General features: G+C 40.2%; 2 protein-coding genes and 1 non-coding gene across 10 annotated transcripts in view; all 3 read right to left on the reverse strand.

The window, feature by feature from the left end:
- The window catches only part of pcnt (pericentrin), a 57,670-nt gene extending 56,966 nt beyond the window's left edge, over positions 1-704 (reverse strand). For all 7 annotated transcript variants that reach the window (XM_061697391.1, XM_061697394.1, XM_061697389.1 and 4 more), the window contains exon 1: positions 510-704. In XM_061697391.1, the coding sequence (XP_061553375.1) occupies positions 510-557 (48 nt within the window). In that variant the 5' untranslated portion in view covers positions 558-704. The remainder of the gene's footprint in view (positions 1-509) is intronic.
- Positions 705-1,136: 432 nt separating this feature from the next.
- Positions 1,137-1,209, reverse strand: trnak-uuu (transfer RNA lysine (anticodon UUU)). The gene has a single exon. It is a non-coding gene; the product is annotated as a tRNA-Lys (tRNA).
- A 45-nt stretch (positions 1,210-1,254) lies between these two features.
- Positions 1,255-16,165, reverse strand: atg9a (ATG9 autophagy related 9 homolog A (S. cerevisiae)). 2 transcript variants are annotated; one of them, XM_061696358.1, is made up of 20 exons: positions 15,861-16,165; positions 15,713-15,765; positions 14,399-14,550; positions 14,280-14,323; positions 13,621-13,685; positions 13,384-13,533; positions 11,684-11,825; positions 11,437-11,577; positions 11,220-11,340; positions 10,164-10,339; positions 9,963-10,085; positions 9,161-9,348; positions 8,915-9,068; positions 8,163-8,342; positions 6,804-7,010; positions 6,491-6,720; positions 5,678-5,795; positions 4,896-5,154; positions 3,288-3,436; positions 1,255-2,708 (listed from the first exon to the last, which is right to left on the reverse strand). In XM_061696358.1, exons 3-20 carry the CDS (start codon positions 14,499-14,501, stop codon positions 2,700-2,702), a joined length of 2,559 nt encoding a protein of 852 aa, XP_061552342.1. In that variant the 5' UTR covers positions 14,502-14,550; positions 15,713-15,765; positions 15,861-16,165; the 3' UTR covers positions 1,255-2,699. The 2 variants fall into 2 exon arrangements, with proteins under 2 accessions (XP_061552342.1, XP_061552343.1); XM_061696359.1 differs by lacking the exon at positions 1,255-2,708 and having other exon boundaries at positions 3,343-3,436; positions 5,062-5,154.
- Positions 16,166-21,577: the final 5,412 nt, after the last annotated feature.

The following is a 21,577-nucleotide window of genomic DNA, read 5'->3' on the forward strand; positions in this document are numbered from 1 at the left end:
TTAGCTCCCTACAGTCTCATTTTTTATTATTTTTTTCAACAATACAGTGCTTTCTTCTTTATTTAAAAACGCGTAACAAAAACAGTGGTGGTTTGGGAGTATGGAACGGATGAACTGATTTTCTTTATCTTAAAGTCTTTATATGAACACTGATTTGATATAGGAGCAAAACTAGTGAAGACTTTGTTTTCTTTTTTTTTTGGCTTAAATTTCCTCACTGCAAAAGAACGGCGTGGATTGGAAAACTTTACCTGGCCAAGTGGCCATCGATGTTATTGTCATCACCACTGGACCAACTAGTAAGCGCGCCAAACGAGTTTGCGTCGCAATTTTAACACTGCCTCGACAACTAACCACAAAAAGGACAGACATATAATAATGACCAGTTGACAAAAAGTCGTGAAATGAGCGTAGCCCAGCGGTGAACAACACGATCCGTGACAAAAGAGTTGGCTAACATGCTAGCATTCCAACCTTAGCGTGCGCGTACTTTTAGCCGAGCCACTAACCCTAGCTCTCCCAGCCTCTAGTTTCCTCTGGCGTTCATCTTCGTCCATCTCCTGGTTGAGAGGAAAACGTTAAAATGCAGCATAAGCAAGTCACGAGTGGACTGGAAAGCAAACTTTATATTCCTTCCGAACATAAATTAGCATGTAAAAATCTTCAAGCTTCCTTGAGACACACAACTGTCAAACACAGCCTATTCAATATGGCCGCCAAGTAAATTTAAGGTTTGCGAGCGAATAAGCCAATCAAAATCGCCGCGTTCCACGTCTTCGGCCAATGGAATTGTGAGGTCATTTGACAACAACGACAAAAACCCGCCTATCGTGGGTTACGCCTCTCCAAACCGAAACTTGGTGACCAATCATGTCACGGCCTGAAGTCGCAATGCGTGAATAAATTGCTCCTAGAGCCAATCAGGGTCAGGGCCTGAGCGAAAGCGCGCGAGAGAGAGAGAGAGTTATGTAATATTTCGGGAGAATACGCGGTGCTACGCCAAGTCAAATCATGACGGCGTTTTACGTAGGTTTATTAACGTAATTACAGTTGACCGAACGAGAAAGTCAATATATTTTCCTGCTTTATATCTATCGAAGAAAATATTATATTAAAACAAATAATAAACAAAAGCTCGCCCGAACAGGGACTTGAACCCTGGACCCTCAGATTAAAAGTCTGATGCTCTACCGACTGAGCTATCCGGGCTCTGAGAAGTCACTTTGGAAAATCTGTTAAAAAGGCTAGAGCTCGTACAGCAAAGTGTCAGTTTAATGGCTGAATTTGCATTTGCATTTATACAAAGCAGTTAAACCGAAAAGGCTAGAGCACGTACAGCAAGGGAAGAAAATAGTTTCCGTCAGTTTAATGGCTGACTTTACATTTATACAAACCAGTTATTTTACAACATTAAGAGGTCGCTATTACACCCTTGAACCACCAGCATGTAATTTGATTGACAGTCAACTTCATGGCACATCCCTTCAGTGAGTGACATAATTACACAGCTTAAAAACGTAAACGTTCAGGCGAGACATGCAAACAGCCTAACAGAAGTTCTAACGAGTCATTAAAGTGCATCGAGAATGGTGAATTGATGACATTTTGAGTCATGCTGCTATTGTTATGATGGACTAACAGCTATTCTCTTAGTTAGCATTAATGGATGATAGTCATGCACGTTATGCTAAGAAGGGTTCATATGACCTCAATATTTTTTGCACAGCTCACAGACCATCCAAATCTGTTTATTTAGATTAAGCGCGCATAACCCATCGCTTTTAAAAAAAAGAAAAATAAGCACAGAACTTGAACTATGGAATGGAACATGTGCAACATGATTGGCGCTGAACCTGCAAGCTCGAGCAAGTACACGTTGTATTGTTAGTGGTATACTGTAGACACACTACTGTCCTCACAAAAAGTTAGGGATATTCTGGTGACATTTTGGGACAAACTTAAAATGCACTATAACCTTCACAGGTGAACTTAATTTGACCTTCACTTAACTTTAAAATGTGAACGGCAAAAATCATAACAGTTGTTTGAGCCATGAAAATTTCCTAGGACCTCCACTTCTGTCTTTTTGGAACTCTTCTTGTCTCTGTTGCAACCAGCTGATGACAATGTGGTACTGTAAAATCAGTGGTCAATTTCCTGTCAGAACTTCCTGTACTTAAGAATTTCTAAAGATGTGATGAAGAGAACAGTTGCAATAACAATTCTCATGAAGCCAAGAGATGTATGGGTCCAGTCATAGATCCAACAACCTGTTGTGATTTGCTACTTGTTGGAGAACAGAAAGTTGTGCAAAAATCACAGACATGTGCATTTAGGTCAAATTAAGTTCCAACTGAAGAGGTTATGGTGCATTTTGAATGCATTCTGAACTCTTACCCGAAAGCCAAATACCCCTAACATTTTGTGAGTAGTGTATATTCATTCTTTAAAAAAAATAATAAAAAAATTACAGAACTTCCCTTTTAGTGTCTCAAAGAACATATAGTAAAACTTTAGGAACATTATTATGCAGCCCCCCGCGATAACTTTAATGACCAATGCAACCCACAGTAATCAATTCAGGGTCCGCTTTGATGAATTCTTCTTTGTATCAGAGTCCAGGAGAAAGGTCCAGTCAAGGGTAGTGTGTTTACGTTTCTTTGAAGGGAAGGAACCCAGTGGTTGATCCAATGTACCAACTAACAAACCTGAAATAAAAGCAAGAGATGTCAGTTTATTTCTGTTTATGTGTACTAAACAGAATCAGCCTTTCTACAGGTTGTCCCAAATTTCTGGCCACAAAGGCAAAAAATATTATGTCAAGCAGATTTTATTTAGGGCTGCAGCTATTAAAATATTTTTAGAATCGAGTACGCTACCGATTATGCCCTCGGTTTATTGGATAAAAATTGATTTTAATTATTAAACACAATAGCACGCTCTCCTTTGAAGTGTAAGTGTGGCCGGAGCGGTCAGCTTGCCCCGATTGGCCGAGGACACGTGCTACGTGAGGTATTTTCATATTTTAAGTGTACTTTATTTTTCTCATGGATTTCAATGACATTCACAAGTCTCAAGCAAACTCCATGCGCCACGATTTGCAGACATCCTCAGAATTCAATGAATCAATGAATTGTTGTTTGCGCCCTCATTCCCAGGTTACGTGCAGTGAGTGTCTAGAAGGGACAATACGCATAGATGAAAAGTGCGCAAAGACTTTGGGGCAAATGGGAGAATACAGCCCGATGTGTCCAGACTTCAGGGACAGCCCATAGTTTCAAAGCTACCTTGTGTATGTGCGGTGGCATCTCGTCCTCGGAGCTGTCCTCCGGTAGTGACTCGTGGCAGCGTGGTGCAGATTGCTGCAACTCTTCTGACCAGCGACCCATCGGCGCACGGGCGGACCTGGTCACCTTTCCCCTTGCCCCTAAAGAACCTGGAGGGGAGGGACTTGTTAAAAAAATGGCACATTTCTGATGAGGTCCAATACACGAGCTGTATCAAATGTTTTGTCTTTTTAATAATAATCTGTTTAGATCAGCATTTCCCTGCCTCTCCCAGTAGCGAAGTAATGTAACCAAAATATTCTGATCAATTCAATCATTATACATACTTCTAACATGATAAGAAAAAAACATTCAAGTTTGCAGGGGTCTGGCTCTGCAGAAAGGTGCAGATCTAGCCTTTTTTTTTAAATCTTCCTGAAGTTCTTATTAAACTATTTTTTATGAAATTTGGATTTTATCAATTGAGTACTTATTTTTCGTATCTTTGTTTCACAATATTTTGCTTATAATTATTTTTTATTATATATTTTCAAGTACTATTTTTTGATATTTTACTTACATATTTATTGAATACAAATAGTTACAAATACAAATATTAATTTACTATTGTTTCATGTAACACTTATTTTGTATATTACATTTAGTTTTAAATTATTTTATTTTTTAATTAGGTAATATTACATTTACTGTATTTATTAGATTAACTTAGTATTTTTATTACTTTTATTATTCAATATTTTATTTTAAAATTACATCTTAAAATATTTCACAGTTAATTTTTTTATTTATTTGTATTCATGAATACAAATTTCTTTTATCATTTGTATATTTAGATTAAAATATTGTTTTTAATCATGGAATATGTCTCGTAAGGTGCTACTTATTATTTATTTAATATTAATGTATATTAGTTTTTAATGATTCTGGATTTATTTGGCTTTTTTTTAATTTCTATTTTAATGCCTTTTTGCTACAAAGGCATGAAGTAACAGCTTATTTACGTTGTTCAATTTGGTCTACAGCATATGACCGATCAATGACAGCATATGAATGACAATACAAATGTTTACTATTATATCCAGTGCACCCTTGCATATTTGCAGTTGGACATTTGCAGATGTTTTGGGTGGGGACCTATCAGTTTTTTGCTTGAAAATCTTACCTATTCACAGTTTTGTGGTACCATCTTTGTACCAAGGAACTGTTGAAGTGAGTTGAGGCGCTTTATTTTGACAAAAGTAGCCGTTTGCCACTTTGCTGCCATATTGCAATATTAGTCATTCGAACTGCTCTAAGTGCTAGAGGACGCTGCATCTTTTTGCACAATTGTTTTTTGTCAATATCTTTATGTCTCCAAAGCCTTCTGTAAATTGACTGTCTGTTGTACTAGAGCGGCTCCAACTACCGGAGACCAATTCCTTGTGTGTTTTGGACATACTTGGCAAATAAAGATGATTCTGATTCTGATTCTGATGAACATTTGTCAGTTAGTTGTTTTTATTCATCTGAAGTTATATTTGTTTTCACAGTCATACAGCAGGCTGCATCAAATGCTCTTATGGCCTGCATGTTGCTCAACCATGCCCTCCTGGGTGTTGTTCTAGTTACCGCTGTATGGGCGCTGCTCGCCACCTTGTTGTGACGATGCCCCCTCCAGACCAGTGGCGGCCCCTTCGGAAGCCGAAGAGGGGATGGCGGTGGGACTGGGCACCGTGGTAGGGAATGTGTGCGAGCGTGGAAAGTATTTGTAGCGGGTGCCGGGCACACTCTTCACCTCGTCTGGGACGCTGTCGCTGCTCTCGTCACTCTCTTGCCTGTGCCACGTGTGGCGGGAGAGCGTATCGCCTCGGAACTGCTGTTTGTGCAACTGAATAAAAAGAATAAACATTTTCAACATGACGTCAACGTACTTCCAGGTGGCAATTTTCCAATGGCACCACTAGTAAACAAACCCTTACACATCATCTGACCAAGGCAGAGCGATTGAGAAAACAGGGTAAATGGCTTGAATGGTGATTTTAGCCTACTTCTCTACCGTCGTAATTTGAATGTGTGACGTGTCAGTCGAAAAGAAAATGTGAAGTAAATTGCTTCAAAGGATATGGAGTGTTGGCCCTAATTTACATTCCAACAGGTACGTTGATTCAGAAATAGACAGTGGGAAATTAGTATTGCTAATTAATGGATTATAACACACATGCTATTTTGACGCTGAAATGGCAGGCGCTCTCTAGAGTTGACGTTAACTAGCAGGCTTGCCATTATATTTTCTAAAACTTGTTACCTATCATTTGCAAACATTATGAAAAGGTCCATAGGAGGTGGACACAAAATGGGAGATGTTCAAGAAAAATGAGATCAAGAACGCACGTGTGGACACTTCCACTTACCTCGTGTATGTGAAGTGCATGGATGCTCATCTCCATGGAGGCGTACTCTGACAAGACCAAACTGGTGAGTTGAGCCTCCCACGCACTGCTGCCTGAACTCACGGTTCGGGCATCCGTCCTTTGGGAAAACAGACAGTGTACAAGATTTAAAAGAGGAAAATGACAAATGAACTACTGTATTTAATCACATAGTAGCTAGGGACTGCAAAGAGTACCAGGAAGCTAGTGGCGCGCCATTTATTTGAAGAATTCATTTCATTAGCCTGATAGCACAATTGCCTAAGTCATTTTTGAATGTTTTCAGAAAACAAAACAAATAAACCTAACAAACTCAACAAGCAAGAAGAGTCCCGAGTCAAACTACAGTAGCATGGTACCTTGTTTACAGGACATGAGAGTAAGCTTTGTTTGTTAAAAATGGATCGGTAGGAACTGCAACTGTGTCAGGCTGTCAGCTCTGAAAAGTAGTGAGTAGGAGCCAATGGCGAATTAGACAGCTCCACTGCGAATTAGCTGCTAGTAGCCATTAAACCGTCTTTTTTTGTATTGTGTTTTTAAATGCTTTTAAATATAGTACTTATAATTACGTAAAGCTAATTGAGTTACTTTGTGTATGAAATGTGATACAAAAAGGTGCGTTGCCTTTTTTATTTTTTTTTTAAATATATTTTTTATTTTGTGCTAACCACAAAAAAAGAGAATAGGTGAGTTTACGGAGAAATGGTTCTATAAACAAAGAAAATTAGCAAATCGGCGAATGCTGAACTGGAAATATGCTATTTGCTGTACTATTTTTAGACATAGTGCTTGTACCCGGAGCCAGCCATGGTCCTGCTCATAGAGGAGGCGTGGCCGGCGGTCCTGTAAGTTGCACCGAAGCTGCCCCTCAGGTGAAGACTGCTGCTTATTGGGGAAAGTGAGCGTAAGGCCGCCACCGCGTCACTTGCCGCCACCGCGTGACCACTCAATGAACCGTCCTGGCCAAAATGAACAGAGGCCAGAGCTGACGGCGCCACAAGAAAATTGGCAATCAGGCTCCTCGGCTAAAATTTGAAAAAAAAAAAAAAAAAGATCAAATCAGCGGGGGATTTATCATAACGGTGATGCTCAAGTGCGCGGCACGTACTTCAGATTCCGAGAGCGGATGGGGATCTGAGGGAGCCCCGGTGGCCTCCCGCTGAACTCTTTCCTTCAGCTGGCTGATGAAGTGCGTGGTCTCGCGGGGAGGCTGCCACTGCGGGTTGGTGATGGCAAAGTGCATCAGGGACAACTCTGTCTTGCCGTCCTCTGCCTGCTGGTAGATGGATGCCTCAGTCTTCCCCTCGGACATCCACTGCGGATGTAGAAATACACATTTTTATTCATTGGCCACCAGGGCTAGGCGATGAATAGATTTAATCAATTAATTCCGTTTTTTTTTTTTCAGTGAACCTCTGCCTATGCGCGGTTGTATTCGCTGACGTTTTTGGAGAAAAACTCAGTTATTCGCTGAAAAGCTCAGATTCATTTTTGTGCTTTTGCCAAAACAATTAATTATAGTATTACTGTGGCGCCATTTTCTGGAAAGTTGGTGTTCATTAATATAATTCATTAGCAACTATGTAAAAATATCTGTGTTTGAGATGTCCTGTTTTGCTGGCTATCCTTGAATGTACCTCGTGCAGTCAAAGTGAAACTGAAAGTGAATGTTCCCACCCCCCCTCCTGATACATGCTACTAATAGCCTGTGTTGTCGAAGTTACATTTTGCCTGTATTCCCTAACATTCATATTGTATGTGAATGCAAAAAGTTGATTTTAACGATTTATACCATATGTGTAAATTGCTCGTGTACATATTTCTTGGCCCATGTATGACACCACGTTGTGCAAAAAATTAAATAAAATAAACAACACGACAGGGAGGACAGGAGGAGGAAAAAAAAAAAAAAAAAGTGGTCGAATTTCAAAGATCCCCACCCCCCGAAAAAAAAAAAAAAAAAAAAAAAAGATCTGTGGCCCATTGACAGTGTTGCTTGCCACTGCTACAGTGGAGGCAAACGTAGGTGCGCGCTCACACAGAGGGACACACAAATAACATCCATCATTGGGAATCCAAATGTTGCTGGGTCGAAATCAACATGGCAAATGGAGGGTAGACATCGACATGACTGAGAGTCATACAGACGAAGCTGGAAAAGCACTTTTCAATCTTTTATTGCAAACAATATATAACACGCAAAAAACAATGACAAAAGAAGTGGTCTAATGTGTCCTTCGTTTCTTTCTTTAGAGTTGGGAGCGCGAGGTAAACGCTCGCAGGGGGCTGCTGATGGGCTGTAGCAACCCAGGGACGCCCCCCTCCCCCAAGCCAGCGCATAAGCCATATACCAATAACTGTAGATAATTTTGCAATAAAGCGCAGCGTTGATAAGTGAGGCCCCAGTCCAGGTGTATTTAATGCAACGGCCTGTAAGTGTACCAGACCGAAAGGCAAAGACCCTTACCGCAGGGTGGCCATGTTGCCTGATGTCCATCTGGGCAAAGGAGCAAGTGTCTCCCACACCCACCACCTCCACGGTGAAATTCCTGAAGAAGTCGATGATCTCCAGCGACTTCCTCCTCAGGCAGAAGATGAGAATGATGGGAGTCACCACTGGACTCAGCAGCTCCTCTAGTATAAACACCTACAAGAAGAAAAAAACCTGACGAGCAAATGTCCGTATAAATCAGGTTGGGCAAGGTATTGGCCTGTGAGCTACATACCGCCTGCGCCGTTCATTAATCCATCTCACCGGGCATTCACATTATCAAGAATCCTGTAATATTTGTTGCGTTAATTTAGCTGGTTTGGCCCTAAAATTGGTTAATTAAAATGGAGTATTTACTCATGTTTTAAAAAGTAAATGATTCTAAATCAGGAAATAATTGGGTTAATTGATGTATTGTAAATGATAAACCAAGAAACAAATTAGTGGCGTATGAGTGGTTAGCACCTCGGCCTCGCAGTACTGAAGTTTGGGGTTCGAATCTCGGGCCTGGCCTTCCTGTGTTGTTGACCATGTTTCATTTTTTTATTTTATTTCCTTCTTGCTGAGATTACATTTCAATTACTTTTAATTCATTCTCAATGCTGCTCTTGTACATTCCCGCCCAATTATCCTTTTTCAAAAATCAAATGTGTCCCTTTGAGCACAAAAGATTGCTGACCCCTGGTATCAATGTCGATATTTCATCTTGTTTTGTTATTCATACTTACGGCTTTGTACTGGAAGACCTGTGAGAACTGGTCTCGGGTCTCATATCTGTGCGCGTTGCCCTGCCAGTGGTCAGGCATGTAATGAATATGAGCCAGAATTACTCGCAACAACTGCTCGGGACAAAAAACCATGTGCTTATCAGGGATAAATGACCTGAGGACAAAGGAGAATCCCATATGACTCCAATCCTTAAAACGAGATTGCATTGAAGATAACCTTGCCACTAAATGGAACAAATTACCTACCTGCACACTGTAATGCACACTCCCAGCAGCGTGATCGACGATAGGACGTGTTCAACGGCGAGCACATCCTCGTCGTAGATGGTCAACGCGATCAGGACGGCCAAGAGGGAGCCGGCGAAAAAGGCGACATTCTTGGCCACCACGGTCAGCAGAGGAGAGAGGAAACAGTTCATGTACTTGGATGCGGCCTGCATGTAAAAGAGGAACAAAGGAGGAAGAAGTGAGAGAAGATTTATATACCTAAAGATGGTCATGATGATTAAGTGCTGCCTCCACGAGTGAAAATACAATCCATGCTTTGATTGGAGGTTGCTTTTTTCCTTTACACACACACACACACACGCACACGCACGCACACGCACACACAGGATGAGCAGTGGCTCACTTGCATGCCCCTTCAAAACTTTATTCAGCAAGGCTTAAAGAAAGAAGTGTTAAGTGTTTTGATTGTGTTGCTAGGTATTTTAAAGAAATAAGGCACGTTATTAAGAAAGCCTTGACGCAAACAGTGAAAATCCGCAAGTAATTAAGGGCCACAAGATGACAGCAAAACAATATTCAACATTTTTATAATAGACACGGCTATGGCCCGAGCACGAAACCCACCCCAAAAAATTGTCAATAGGTGAATTTGCGAATGCCCAATTGTCTGTTTTCGCTTTTGTGGATTGGCATTTTTACAATGATTCGAACCGAAATGTAATGGCTTCTTCTTTGGCCCATGCCACAACCTTCCACTATGTTTCATGAGTTTTTGGAGTTACGCTTACAATAATCACAAAGGCAAATAAACCACACTCACCTTGTAGCCTTTGCTAAGTCTGGACATGAGTTCGTGGTCCAACTCATTGAAGTGGCGCAGGTAGCATCGGCCGTAAAGAGACCAGCATCGCGCTCCGAGAGAACCGGGCTCTCGCTTTATCACCTTGATAAACACACACATACATACATCATCACTCTTGATCGAAATTACGAGTTTGAATGAGCATGTGAAAAGCTGTACCTCCGTGTAGCTAAAGAAAGCATAGAGAATCTGCCACACTAGGATGACGGGACACAGGAGGAGGTTGGCGACGCCGATCCACAGGATGCGCGTTGCCAGTCTGTCGGCCAGTTCGAGACGGTTTCCTCCTCTCTTATACTCCGACTTCAGGCTCCACTCGTTCTCAAAAAGAGAGCCTCATGAAGCAAAACATGGCAGAAATTAATCTGAATAATTTATACTGCGCTTGGTGGAATTTGGTGGAAAAAATATCTATTTACTACAAATAACATATCATTGTGCATCTATGCCAGCAACGTATAGTGACAGGCACAAAAATTAAATGCTCATCCACAAGATGGCAGAAGGTATACTGTAATTAATCCATGTATCCACCTGTTGCCACTTTGTGTTTAACGTAACAGGCCCAGATTTCACACCGACCGAGTAAGTAAATTGAGATGGAAATATTTTAGTATACAGAACTTTATAAACTTTTTGTGACATTTTTGTCTGGTTGTGTGCCGTGAGACTTTCTTAATCTAAAATATGGGCTAAATAAAGGTTGGGAAACGCTGGTCCAACTAGTGGGCGCCCAACCTGGAAGTGTCATAGAATCAATGCAATCCTATAGCCTGCCAGTCATTATAAGGACAACTGCCACCTTACATATAAAACACAAAGACTCCAAATAGTCATCTAAAAAGTCAAAGACCACAAGTTCACTTGCTTACGCATCGGTGCAAAGCATAAACTTGTTTTATGATTCAAGTGACTGTTTCTTCCGTGAGTTATTAATGACAACTGTCACATTGCATAATAAAAATAATCAGAATAAAAAAATAATAACAATAATAATTCAAAGACCAAAGTGCACTTGCTCATCCATCGGCCTACAACATACAGTGGTTGCATTATCCAAGTGATCGTTCCTTCCGGCAGTTGTTAAATGGATTTTTTTCCTAAATATTCGACACACAACATCCCATAATTACATGAAAAACTTTCATTTTCTTCAAATGTATTAAAAATAACAATAAAAAAAAAAACTAACACATGCACAATGAAGATACAAACCTGGCCCCCAAAATAAGATGAGCTCAAAGTTGTACTTGAGGCCCCGCGTGAAAAACACAGCGTCTCCTAGTAGAGGAAGGCGAAAGCGCACAGGAAGCACAGATTTATTCACCATGGCAACCTGCAGAAGTCAAAAGAAGAGACAGCATAGGGCCCTGAGGTCACATGGGAGCTTTATTGGATAAAATAACAATGCGGCACACAGACGAATAACAACCGTGTAGTTTTTGAAGCGTAGGATGCGGTGATAAATATCAAGCTCCGTCAGCTCTTTCTTATGGATGCAGATCTGGTGTTCCTTCTGGATTTCTACTATCCGAGCCTGAACCTCCTGCCATGTTGCGCACGGCAGCTCCGACTAGTAAAAAAAAAAAAAAAACATGAGTTAAATTAAATATATATATTATTCTTTTTTTTTATTCACTTCAATTAAATGGCAATAGTGACAAGATGGCATGTCTCACCATTGTCATCTTCAGAGCGTTAATGTAGAAGGATCGGATTTCCCAGTAGCAGCACACGTTGTAGATGAATTTCACCAGGCGATGGAGCCAAAACACCCCGGAGATCAACAGCACAAAGATGACAAATGCTTTGTCTCGGATGCTGCACGCAGAATCGATAACTTTACTCGGGCTGTTCTTACAGAAAACACAAAGATCCTGTAGGAAGCATGATTAATGTTGTTTCGGATATGGCTGTTTAATTAAGCCCAAGGTTGTCAACAACAACACTTTTACTGTATTAACCAACTTGTAAACTCTATGTTAAAGCAAATTACAATATTTTCACGTCGTGGCTGGGGGTGTTAATGTAATTGACTGCAGATGAGGGTAAGGCTTATAAAAAAATGTCAAATGACAAGAGTATAAAAAAAATATTTCATTTTTTTTAGTGGTTTATTGAACGGTAGACGACTGGTTAGGACGTCTGCCTCACAGTTCTGAAGACCCGGGTTCAAATCCAGCCTCGCCTGTGTGGAGTTTACATGTTCTCTCCGTGCCTGCGTGGGTTTTCTCCGGGTACTCCGCTTTCCTCCCACATCCCTAAAACACTGAAGACTCTAAATTGCCTGTAGGTGTGAATTTGAGTGCGAATGGTTGTTTGTTTCTATGTTCCCTGCGATTGGCTGGCAACCAGTTCAGGGTGTACCCCGCCTCCTGCCCACTGACAGCTGGGATAGGCTCCAGCACTCCCGTGACCCTTGTGAGGATAAGCGGCTCAGAAAATGGATCGATGGATGGATGTAAAGTTGAAATTACAGTTATTCAACATTTGTAAACATGATCAACAATAAAAAGAAAATACTACTAATAAAAAAATACTCAGGTGACGATATAGAACATTAGGGATATCCTACATTATTGTTGATAAAAATATGGAACAAAACAAAATTGTACTTTTAGGTAAGACACTCACTAATCGCAACATAATCAGGGTGAGGCGATTGTTTGAGTGGACAAATTGAGACACAGCGTCTATTACAGGATGCGACCACCCACCGTTTCGGTGGGCAATATGGCCTGAAAATAAAATCTGATTTTTCTCACAAAAATCTGATTTTAAACTTTTTTTTCTTCTCTGCTAATGAGAAAAGTAAATGACAATGAAAACAAGTTTTGCTTTTATTTTTTTTATTTTTTTTTAACCCTTCCTCTCTTCTCATGCTTTGAAACAAGCCCCCCCCCCTTCTTTTTCGGTTTTGTGAGTTCACGTCTGATCACGCGAGACTTCCAGATCGGCGGCCAACAGAATCTTTTTGTGTGTGGTCTGCTGAGTTGAGATTCTCGGAGCACATCACACACATAAAGACCAAAACTATTGAATGCCCGATTTTGTCCTAATGTGTGGGGTGTGTAGCGGATAAAAAAAAAACTTTTAAGTGACGAAAAATCTTTGTGTGTACCAGGCTTTAGCGGGAACTGGCTGCAAGTCGCTTTTTTGAAAAATAGTCACTAGAGTGGTTAGAAAATTTGCTAAACAGCAACCACATCGCTAAATTGACAAAACCGACTCTGCTTTTGTAAACTAGCTCTCCGTTTGCAGCCATTCGGTTAATGCTCTTAAGTAGGGATGAACTTAGAACCATGGACGCTGCTAAAAAAACAAATAATCCTGACAAATTTAAATTAATTGATAAAATCGATTAATCAGCCAGTCCTACCGTCCGCTGCAGATGTCCACGGGCACCAAAGCGTCGGGCAGAGTAACCTTGGACGAATCCGTGTGGTTGACAAACTTGTTGGCGAAGAGGATGTCGTAATCCACGCAGTTGGCAAGGAACACGGTGAAGCCCACCACAAACAGCAACTGACTGTGCAGATGCACCACACTCATTAAAAGGCATCGAAACAGTATTTCGTAAAAAATGCTTTAAATACTTTTAGAGGCTACGGCATACACCAGCTCGAAGATCTCTCCCAAGAGCATACACGTGAATCCATTCTTCTGATGCAAATTATAAACGTAAAGCACGTTAAGGAATTATTTTATTGGCTCCGCCAAGATAGATTGATATTCCGTCCTGCCTGTTATTCGCTGTTTCAAAGTTTGCCGCATCAGACGCATACCAGTCGAATTATTCGCTTGTTGATTTTGGACATAACTCAGTTAAGTGAGCGTTCACACAGATGTTGCAGCTTAACGCATTAAGACAATTTGAAGAACACTCTCATACACTTGGTGAATTCTGCTTCATGATGATAAGTGTAAGATAAGCTTCCAATCAGAGATTTTGCTTCCAATTTGGGATGAAATAGAATTATTTAAATTGTCTAATTAATCCTTCAGCCCTAGTTCAAATTGGATAATTTCCCATGCAAACACAGTCAGTAAATCATGCACTAAGTATAGAAAAACACTGCTCGGCCATAAATCAAATAAAAATTTTTTTTTAAAAAGTATGGCGGTAATTTAGCGTGTTTTCTTACGTTGTTGCACTAACTACTTGATTGCACGCCGTTCGTAATCTCAAACTCCTGATGAGCCTCCAGTATTGTCTACACAAATGAAGACAATAAATAAACTTAGCAGAAGAGGACCATAAGTTTAAAAGGATATTCTTTGGAAGAACAGGTCCAGGTTCTCGATATGGTGCCACTGGGCTGCAAATTAAAAAAATGCCACTTAGGGATATTGTTAAAAGAGACAACAGTTTGTCTTTTTAATGAGTCTCTTACATTTAGCGCCCTCGGGGACGTGCATCAGCAGGTTCTCCTCGCCCGGCGGGGAGTCGCTGTACGACGCTTCTAGGCGCTGGTACTCCGTGTCGAAGTGCGCCATCGCGGTTACAGCGGCGTCAGTGTTGAGTCGCCGCGGCCGTCGCTACTGACTGACGACGTCCGGGGGTGAGGAGAAGGGGTAAATAAAAAGATGATGTCAAGTAAACATGACAAAAGGAATATCAGTTAATTCTGAACTGTATTTTAGTACATCAGTCAAGACAGTGGTACCCGTGGACGCAGATGGAACTGGGGATTTGGGTGGAGGGATCGTGCACCCCCCTTTCGCCATGTAGAGAGACACAAATCTCAAAAAGCAGAGGACTAATGTTCCCTTTTTTGTATCCTGTTTGTCCTCATTGACAATTTCCAAAATGTACTATATGTAAGGGATATTTTCCACAGAAGCCTCATGCTAATCAAACTATAAAAGAACCAGGCTCCGATTATTAAAATGACACTTTTTTTTTTTTTTTTTAACCAAGACCGGCATGCTTTGGTAAGAACCCCCACTTTCCAAAGATATCATTTTTGACACAAAATTCATTATTCATCGCTGAACACATTCACTGCCATTGATGGCTTTAAGGAAGTCAAATATCCATGTTAACTGGGAAGGCTGTCAGTGAATGAGTTTTAAAAGTAATGATGCTATCTTTTAATTAATTAGTAATTGGGTTTAGGGTTTACATCCCACAGGCACAGTCTTTTTGGATTGTTCAGGGAACAATGCATCGACTCGGCTTGTGAGTCCAACAGCCTCCAGGCACACAACCAACCATTTTGTCAAAAATCGCCAAATATCCACTTAAAGCTCCAAAAACTGTCCCAGGCTAGTGCAAGGCAATGAAGGGAATATGTGACATGGATTGAACCAATGCAGAGCAGTGCAGTGTGTTCTAAGAATGTCCAGACTTTATTTGAGCTCACGAGACACCACTAGAAGAGCTGAACTTTATTTTGGGTTAATAGCAGCACTTTTAAGTGGTGGCAGGTGTGTCCTGACTCCCATTTAACAGGAGTTTGAATGTGACAACAACGTCCCAGTTATAAGAGGGTGTGTTTATTTTTAACCCCCACCCCCTTGGGATAAAAAAAAAAAAAGACATTTTTGGAAATTATTTATGGCAATTATTTATCTGGGTCTAATTTTCTTCACACACAGTTTTCATCAGATAAACCTGGCTTTTGAAGGGTTGATTATATTATATATATATATATATATATATAGGCTTTTGAAGTGTTGATTAGATTTTATATATATATGCTCACCTCCATTCCAACACAACACGTCACCTCCAGCCGTGGATATTCGCCATTCCCGACTGGGTGAAAAACGGGAAATACATCAAAGGCGACATCAACCCACTATGCAGTATATGTCAATGGGGTGACATGAAAATGGTCATAAATATCTTACATTTGACGAGGCGCTCTTTGGAGGTAAACAAAGAGCACATTGGCGAGGTCCAGCTGTGAAACTCGTTCAGGTGTTGTTGCTGCGGTTGACAGCGAAAAGGCCAGACTTATCACCCCCCCCCCCCTCCCCAAAAAAAATGCACCTTTTCTTTAAACAGTCGGCGAATTCCTTACAAAAGAGCGAATGTGCGTGTCGGGAATTTTATCAGACAAGTGTTTTGTTTTCGTTTTCCGGTGCCTCCCCTCTTCCGCGGTTAGCTTTCGTTTTGAGCAAGTAGTTCGCGAGCTAGCGTCGTCTGTCAAGGGTACAACGCACAAGGGTCGTTAGCCAATCGGAAAACGAGTTTTAGGTAGTTTTCACCCAACGGCTAATCACATTCGAGAAGAGGCGGGCTGCGGGAAGTTAGGTTGTCCGGTGACACACGGCCTCTGTAAACATTGTTTAAGGAGGAACTATGTACCGCCACCGCCTGGTTGTTTGTCATACGAAGAGATAACGTAAGGTAAGTTGTAATTTTTTTAAATTTATTTTAATTTATTTTTTATAGGCAGTTGGTGTAATGTGTAACTGAGGTTGAAATAAAAGCCAAAATGTGTGTGTAAAAATAATTCATTTGAATAATGATAGCTCATTCTCCTTTTTTAAATTGTATTACAGTATTTATAATTAATTTAGTTGTACAAATTCGTTCGTTAATGTTTTAACTATTAATTAAATAGGTACAATTATTTTAGTATTTTAAAAAATTTATTTAAAATAAATTAGTTAAACAATTACTGAGCAAAATGAATACAAAATATATAGAAATGAGTAAATGGATGTAAAATATGTAATAAAATAATTCATTAAGTAAAAAAAAAAAAGCATTGTTATATCACTGAGTTAAATTATTAACAAAATTTTTTTTAAAGTATAAAATTTTTTATACTTCACTGTTGAAGTTCTTTGATATGTCTTTGTGTTAAACTAAAAATAAATAATTATTTTTAGTTAGTGTAGTTTGTCATAGTTTTAATAACTGAATCCCTCTTTGAGGAATTATAATAAATTTTAAACTGTAATAATTAAAGGCCAAGTTTATTTGTATAGCACCATTCATATACGAGGCAAATCCAACCAAGAAAAATCCATAGTGCTTTACAGAGGTGAAGAAATACTGATTCAAATCAGGATTAAATGAAAAGAAGAAAATACAACATAAAATTAGGAACAAAAACAAAACAGTAAAATGCCTAACACATAAATTATCAAGTTAAAATCATAACTGGAAGATGGTGTAAACAAATAATAATATTATTGATTAATGAAAACGCAGCAGTGTACAATAATGTTTTCAGGCCAGATTTAAATATTTATGCAGTTTTTCAGATTCATGCAAATCTTAGGTCTTCAGGAAGTTTGTTCCACAGTTGAGTAGCACAGAAACAGGATGCTGCAGTAAATACATAAACAAAATGTGATCTTGAATAATACAGTAAATGCATCCATTTGGTGCACTGCAATAGTTTACTCTACTAGCATGTGTTCAATACATATATGTGCATGGTCATGTGCCTGTGCATGTGCACGCGCGCGTGTGTGTGTGTTTGCATTTTATTTGTGCCGTCCCCCTCACAACAACTAGATGAAGGAGCTGACTGTGCATTACCAAGATTAAAGTTTGCACCGTCGAGCCCACCTTCTGTCGCGCCCCTTGCTGCATTGAATATTTAAAGAGTGCACGCTTGTGGTGGGACAGCTGCGGCTTTTGTACACTGCTTGAGTTACACACTTTAACAGCCATCGCTGCATATGCATGACAAACATTGTTATTTTCATGCTCAATCCATATATGTTCATATTACACAACATCTTATCAGAGATCTCTGTGTGTGTGTGAGAGAGAGAGATTCTTTAAAGGACCCCTATAATCCGGTTAATTAAAGTGATTTAAATAGCCCTGATTGAGATTAGGCCCCCTTCGGATTATAGCATACAAATATATTATTGTATTGCTCATATTGCAATGAGCAGCCAGTCACTTTCATCCTTCTAGATGTTCACTGAGCTGAAGTCTCTCAAGAATGGCTGACTTTTGAGGCAACTGAACTCCAACTTCTACCACTTTTCTTCTACCACGCAATACATTACCCCCAATTTATCACGAGGACTGTATTTTAAACACATTTAACCCGATGAAACCCCACTTTTTAAAGTAGTATTCCTTAGCACCTGTTCTCACTCTCACCCCTTCAAGAAATGGGAGACCATCATATAGCATCACTTTGAGGAAACGAAAAGAAGAAGACAGGGTACACCCTCAACTGGTCGCCAGAGAGAGAGAACATGCAAACTCCACACAGGGGAGGCCGGATTTGAACCCGAGTCCTCAGAACTGTGAGGCAGATGTGCTAACCAGTCATCACCGTTCCACCTTATTAATTAGTCTATTTATTTATTTGTTTGTTTGCTTATCCAGGTAATGCAATTGAGGACAGATTCACATTTGCGATGCAATTTTTTTTATTTTTTTATTTTTGTTGAGAAAAAAAAAACAAAAAACGTAAAGAAAACAACTGCTAAAATCCTCCCTTGTCATTGTTCACTATCCTATGTGTGTATGTGTGTGCATGTGTTGGCGTATGAGTACTGCTGCAGGCTGTCACAGGCCAATTCAATTACCCGACGGTCGGTGGGTTGGGGACGCATCGACTAATTTGAACCCAAAGAGGTGCTGTCATGTCGGCCGCGGGTGGGTAGTATTACATTAGCCGGGGGGTGCTGGGAAGAGGTGGTGTCGTACAGAGGTCTCTCAGGATGAAGTCATCCTCTCTCCTGTCGAGACACAGCAATTAGAACACAGCCCTTCCTGAACTAGCATCTTTATAGTACACCCTATGGACGATGGACGACGAGGGTGATCAGATCTATTCATTGGATCCAGTTTATAACAGTTCCACACTTTTAAAAGTAAAATTTCCAAAATGTCCACAATAAATGTCCCGAATTGAAGAGACATTTTATTTTATTTGTATTTATTAATTTACCTTAATCCACATTTCTTGACTGGTTCAAACCATTCCAACGTCAAAATCGTCAGCTCATTTAGATCATATACGGGACTAGATAAAGAAGATAAAGAACACCATCGTTGACATCAAATATATAATAAAATAACATTCCCAAATTAAGAGAAATGTTACAAATTTACCACCTCCTTCCACATTTCTTGACCAATTCAAACTGTTCAAACTTCTAACTGTTCAGCTCATTCCGGACATCTAACTGTTTTCCACATTCCAATCATGGCCACATTCCTGAATTTTCACAATAAAATTCTCAAATTCGGAGGCAATTCACATATTTACCTCCTCATCCCACATTTTTTCGACTCATTCAAACCATTCCTTGACACTATTTTCAAACAAAGCCTCCATAAGACCTTCTTTAACCTCAGAGATGTGATTTGTGTGCACGTGTGTGTCTTTGTGTTGGGTGAGTCATACAGATTAGGTGACATCATCACACAGGGAGTTGATCATCATGTGTGGATCTCTATTTTCTATACCAGGGCCAAGTACTACATGTTTCCACGGGCCACGTACGGCCCCCACATGATCAAGAGTCCTGTCGTGTTTGTTGCACTCATTAAAAATTGGTCATTTATTTATTGTAAATGATAAAAAAAATATTAGTCAAACAAACAATTAGTTATTGATTCAAAAGTAATTATTTTTCTATGTTTGTGAGGATAAGCGGCTCAGAAAGTGGATGGATGGATGATTTAAAAACAACAATGCTAGGTCTTCAATGAGAAAGGCGTAATGCTGTATCAGTGTCATATCTGGGACAGGACTACTTTTTTATCATTCTTACTTGCTGTAAATGTGTAAAAAAAAAAAAAAAAAGTGAGAAAGGTAAGACTCTTCCAACATTAAGACACAAACACAGAATGACGCTAGGTCTTTAATGACAAAGGTAAAGGCATAATCTCTATCCATTTCGTGACTGCAATGCAACAAATGTGTCTTTGTGTTTTGGAGCTCATAGCCCCCCCCCCCCAAAAAAAAAAAAAAAAAACAGCTAATAGAGAGCCAAATTTGCCCACCGGGGACATTTCACGCTGTTTTCCGTGTATATCTCTGATTTATGGCTCAGACAGACATAAATAGAAGAGGGGGAAAAGCAAAGGGTAAAATAAAATGATGAGAGATTTATGAGGCTCTAAAGCTGATTGGCTGTGGCATTGTAAGTGTGCACAACACACACACGTAACATGCATACGCCAACAAGCTACAATATTATTTACACTTGCACTATCTAATAGGATCCTATACTACAACTATGTTTAGCAATATGAAATGGTCGAAATATTTGAAACACCTGTCAGTATGCATCCGTACAGTTCAACACCACTTATGATTACAAATAGTGGCCCGTACGTTAAGTATTTAACAGCTTATCAACTCGGTTGCTAACCATAACAGCAGCATCTACCTAGAGTCTATAATTCAGATGAATTAAATTGTGGAGTCTAAGATGAGCTTACATTGTGTGGGGACAATTAGCACATTCTGGTACAATTGGAAATGTGGTCGCTCAACAATGTTGTGTCCATGAGAGCCATAACAAAAGAGCCAGAATTTATCTCCCTGTGCCTTTAATGGCAGAACCCAGCAAAGTAGGATATTACACGTGTACCACGGTATTTCCTAGCACAGAGTGCATCATCCCTTTTCGACAAATAAGGTTTGGGTGGGCGGCCAGGCCACACACATAAGCAATGGTACAAAAAGGTCCCTCTTGTCTAAGAATGAAGCCCCAGTGGGCAGACTGGTCTTCACCTTTTTTCGACCCATCAGTATAGAGAATCCATTCGTATGGTTTTTCAACTTTTACTTCTGGTTTCACTCGTTTCTTCGACGAGGGGGTTATTGGTCCTATTTCCAAATCGGGGTCCAGTAGGATATCCTCCCATCTCCCCCATCTCACATTAGTTGCCTTCGTGCTTTCGACGGTGTCTTTCCGTAAAAACCGATGGACTTGGCTTTGTGTGATGACTTTTATTCCTTGTCCCTGGGCCAAGTCCTTCAACGTACCCCAGTACCTGGCTAGGACTGCCAGTTCCCTTTCTTCCCGGGGAAACTTCTTTTCCACACTGCTCAGGGTATAAGTCCATAAAGTCACCAAGCCAGCCCCTTCGTTACTGACGCTCACCATAGCTGAGTCTTCGTCACACTCCACTTTTGCAATCAATCTTGTTTCCAAACTCCTTGGTTCTAGTTGTACAGCGTTTCTCACTGCTTTCTTTAATTCTTCTGAGTTCTCTTGGTCTTTTGCTGACCAATCCCAGTTTTTAGACTTTTCTTCTTCGGGATTTTTCCGCAGACGGGCATACAGGGGCTTTGCATACTTTTGATAATGGGGGACATGATCCCGAACATAGTTACATAGTCCGAGTATCTTCTGTAATTCCTTTTCGGACGTTGGGGGTAGGATTTGTTCAATCTTCTGCCGATAAGCGTTCGAAAGTCCCAAGTCCTCTGACACTTGGAACCCCAAGTAATCCACTTGGAACCTTGCAAATTGGCATTTTTTCAGATTGAGTTTCAGTCCTGCTGCTGTCACTCTTCGAACTACAGACTGTAAGAGGTTCAAATGCTCTTCTTCCGTGTCATTTGCGATGAATATATCGTCTATATAAATCGTGACTGGCAATCCTTCCAAAACGTCCATTA

The sequence above is a fragment of the Phycodurus eques genome, chromosome 14, assembly GCF_024500275.1.
Source record: "Phycodurus eques isolate BA_2022a chromosome 14, UOR_Pequ_1.1, whole genome shotgun sequence".
NCBI classification, from domain to species: domain Eukaryota; kingdom Metazoa; phylum Chordata; class Actinopteri; order Syngnathiformes; family Syngnathidae; genus Phycodurus; species Phycodurus eques.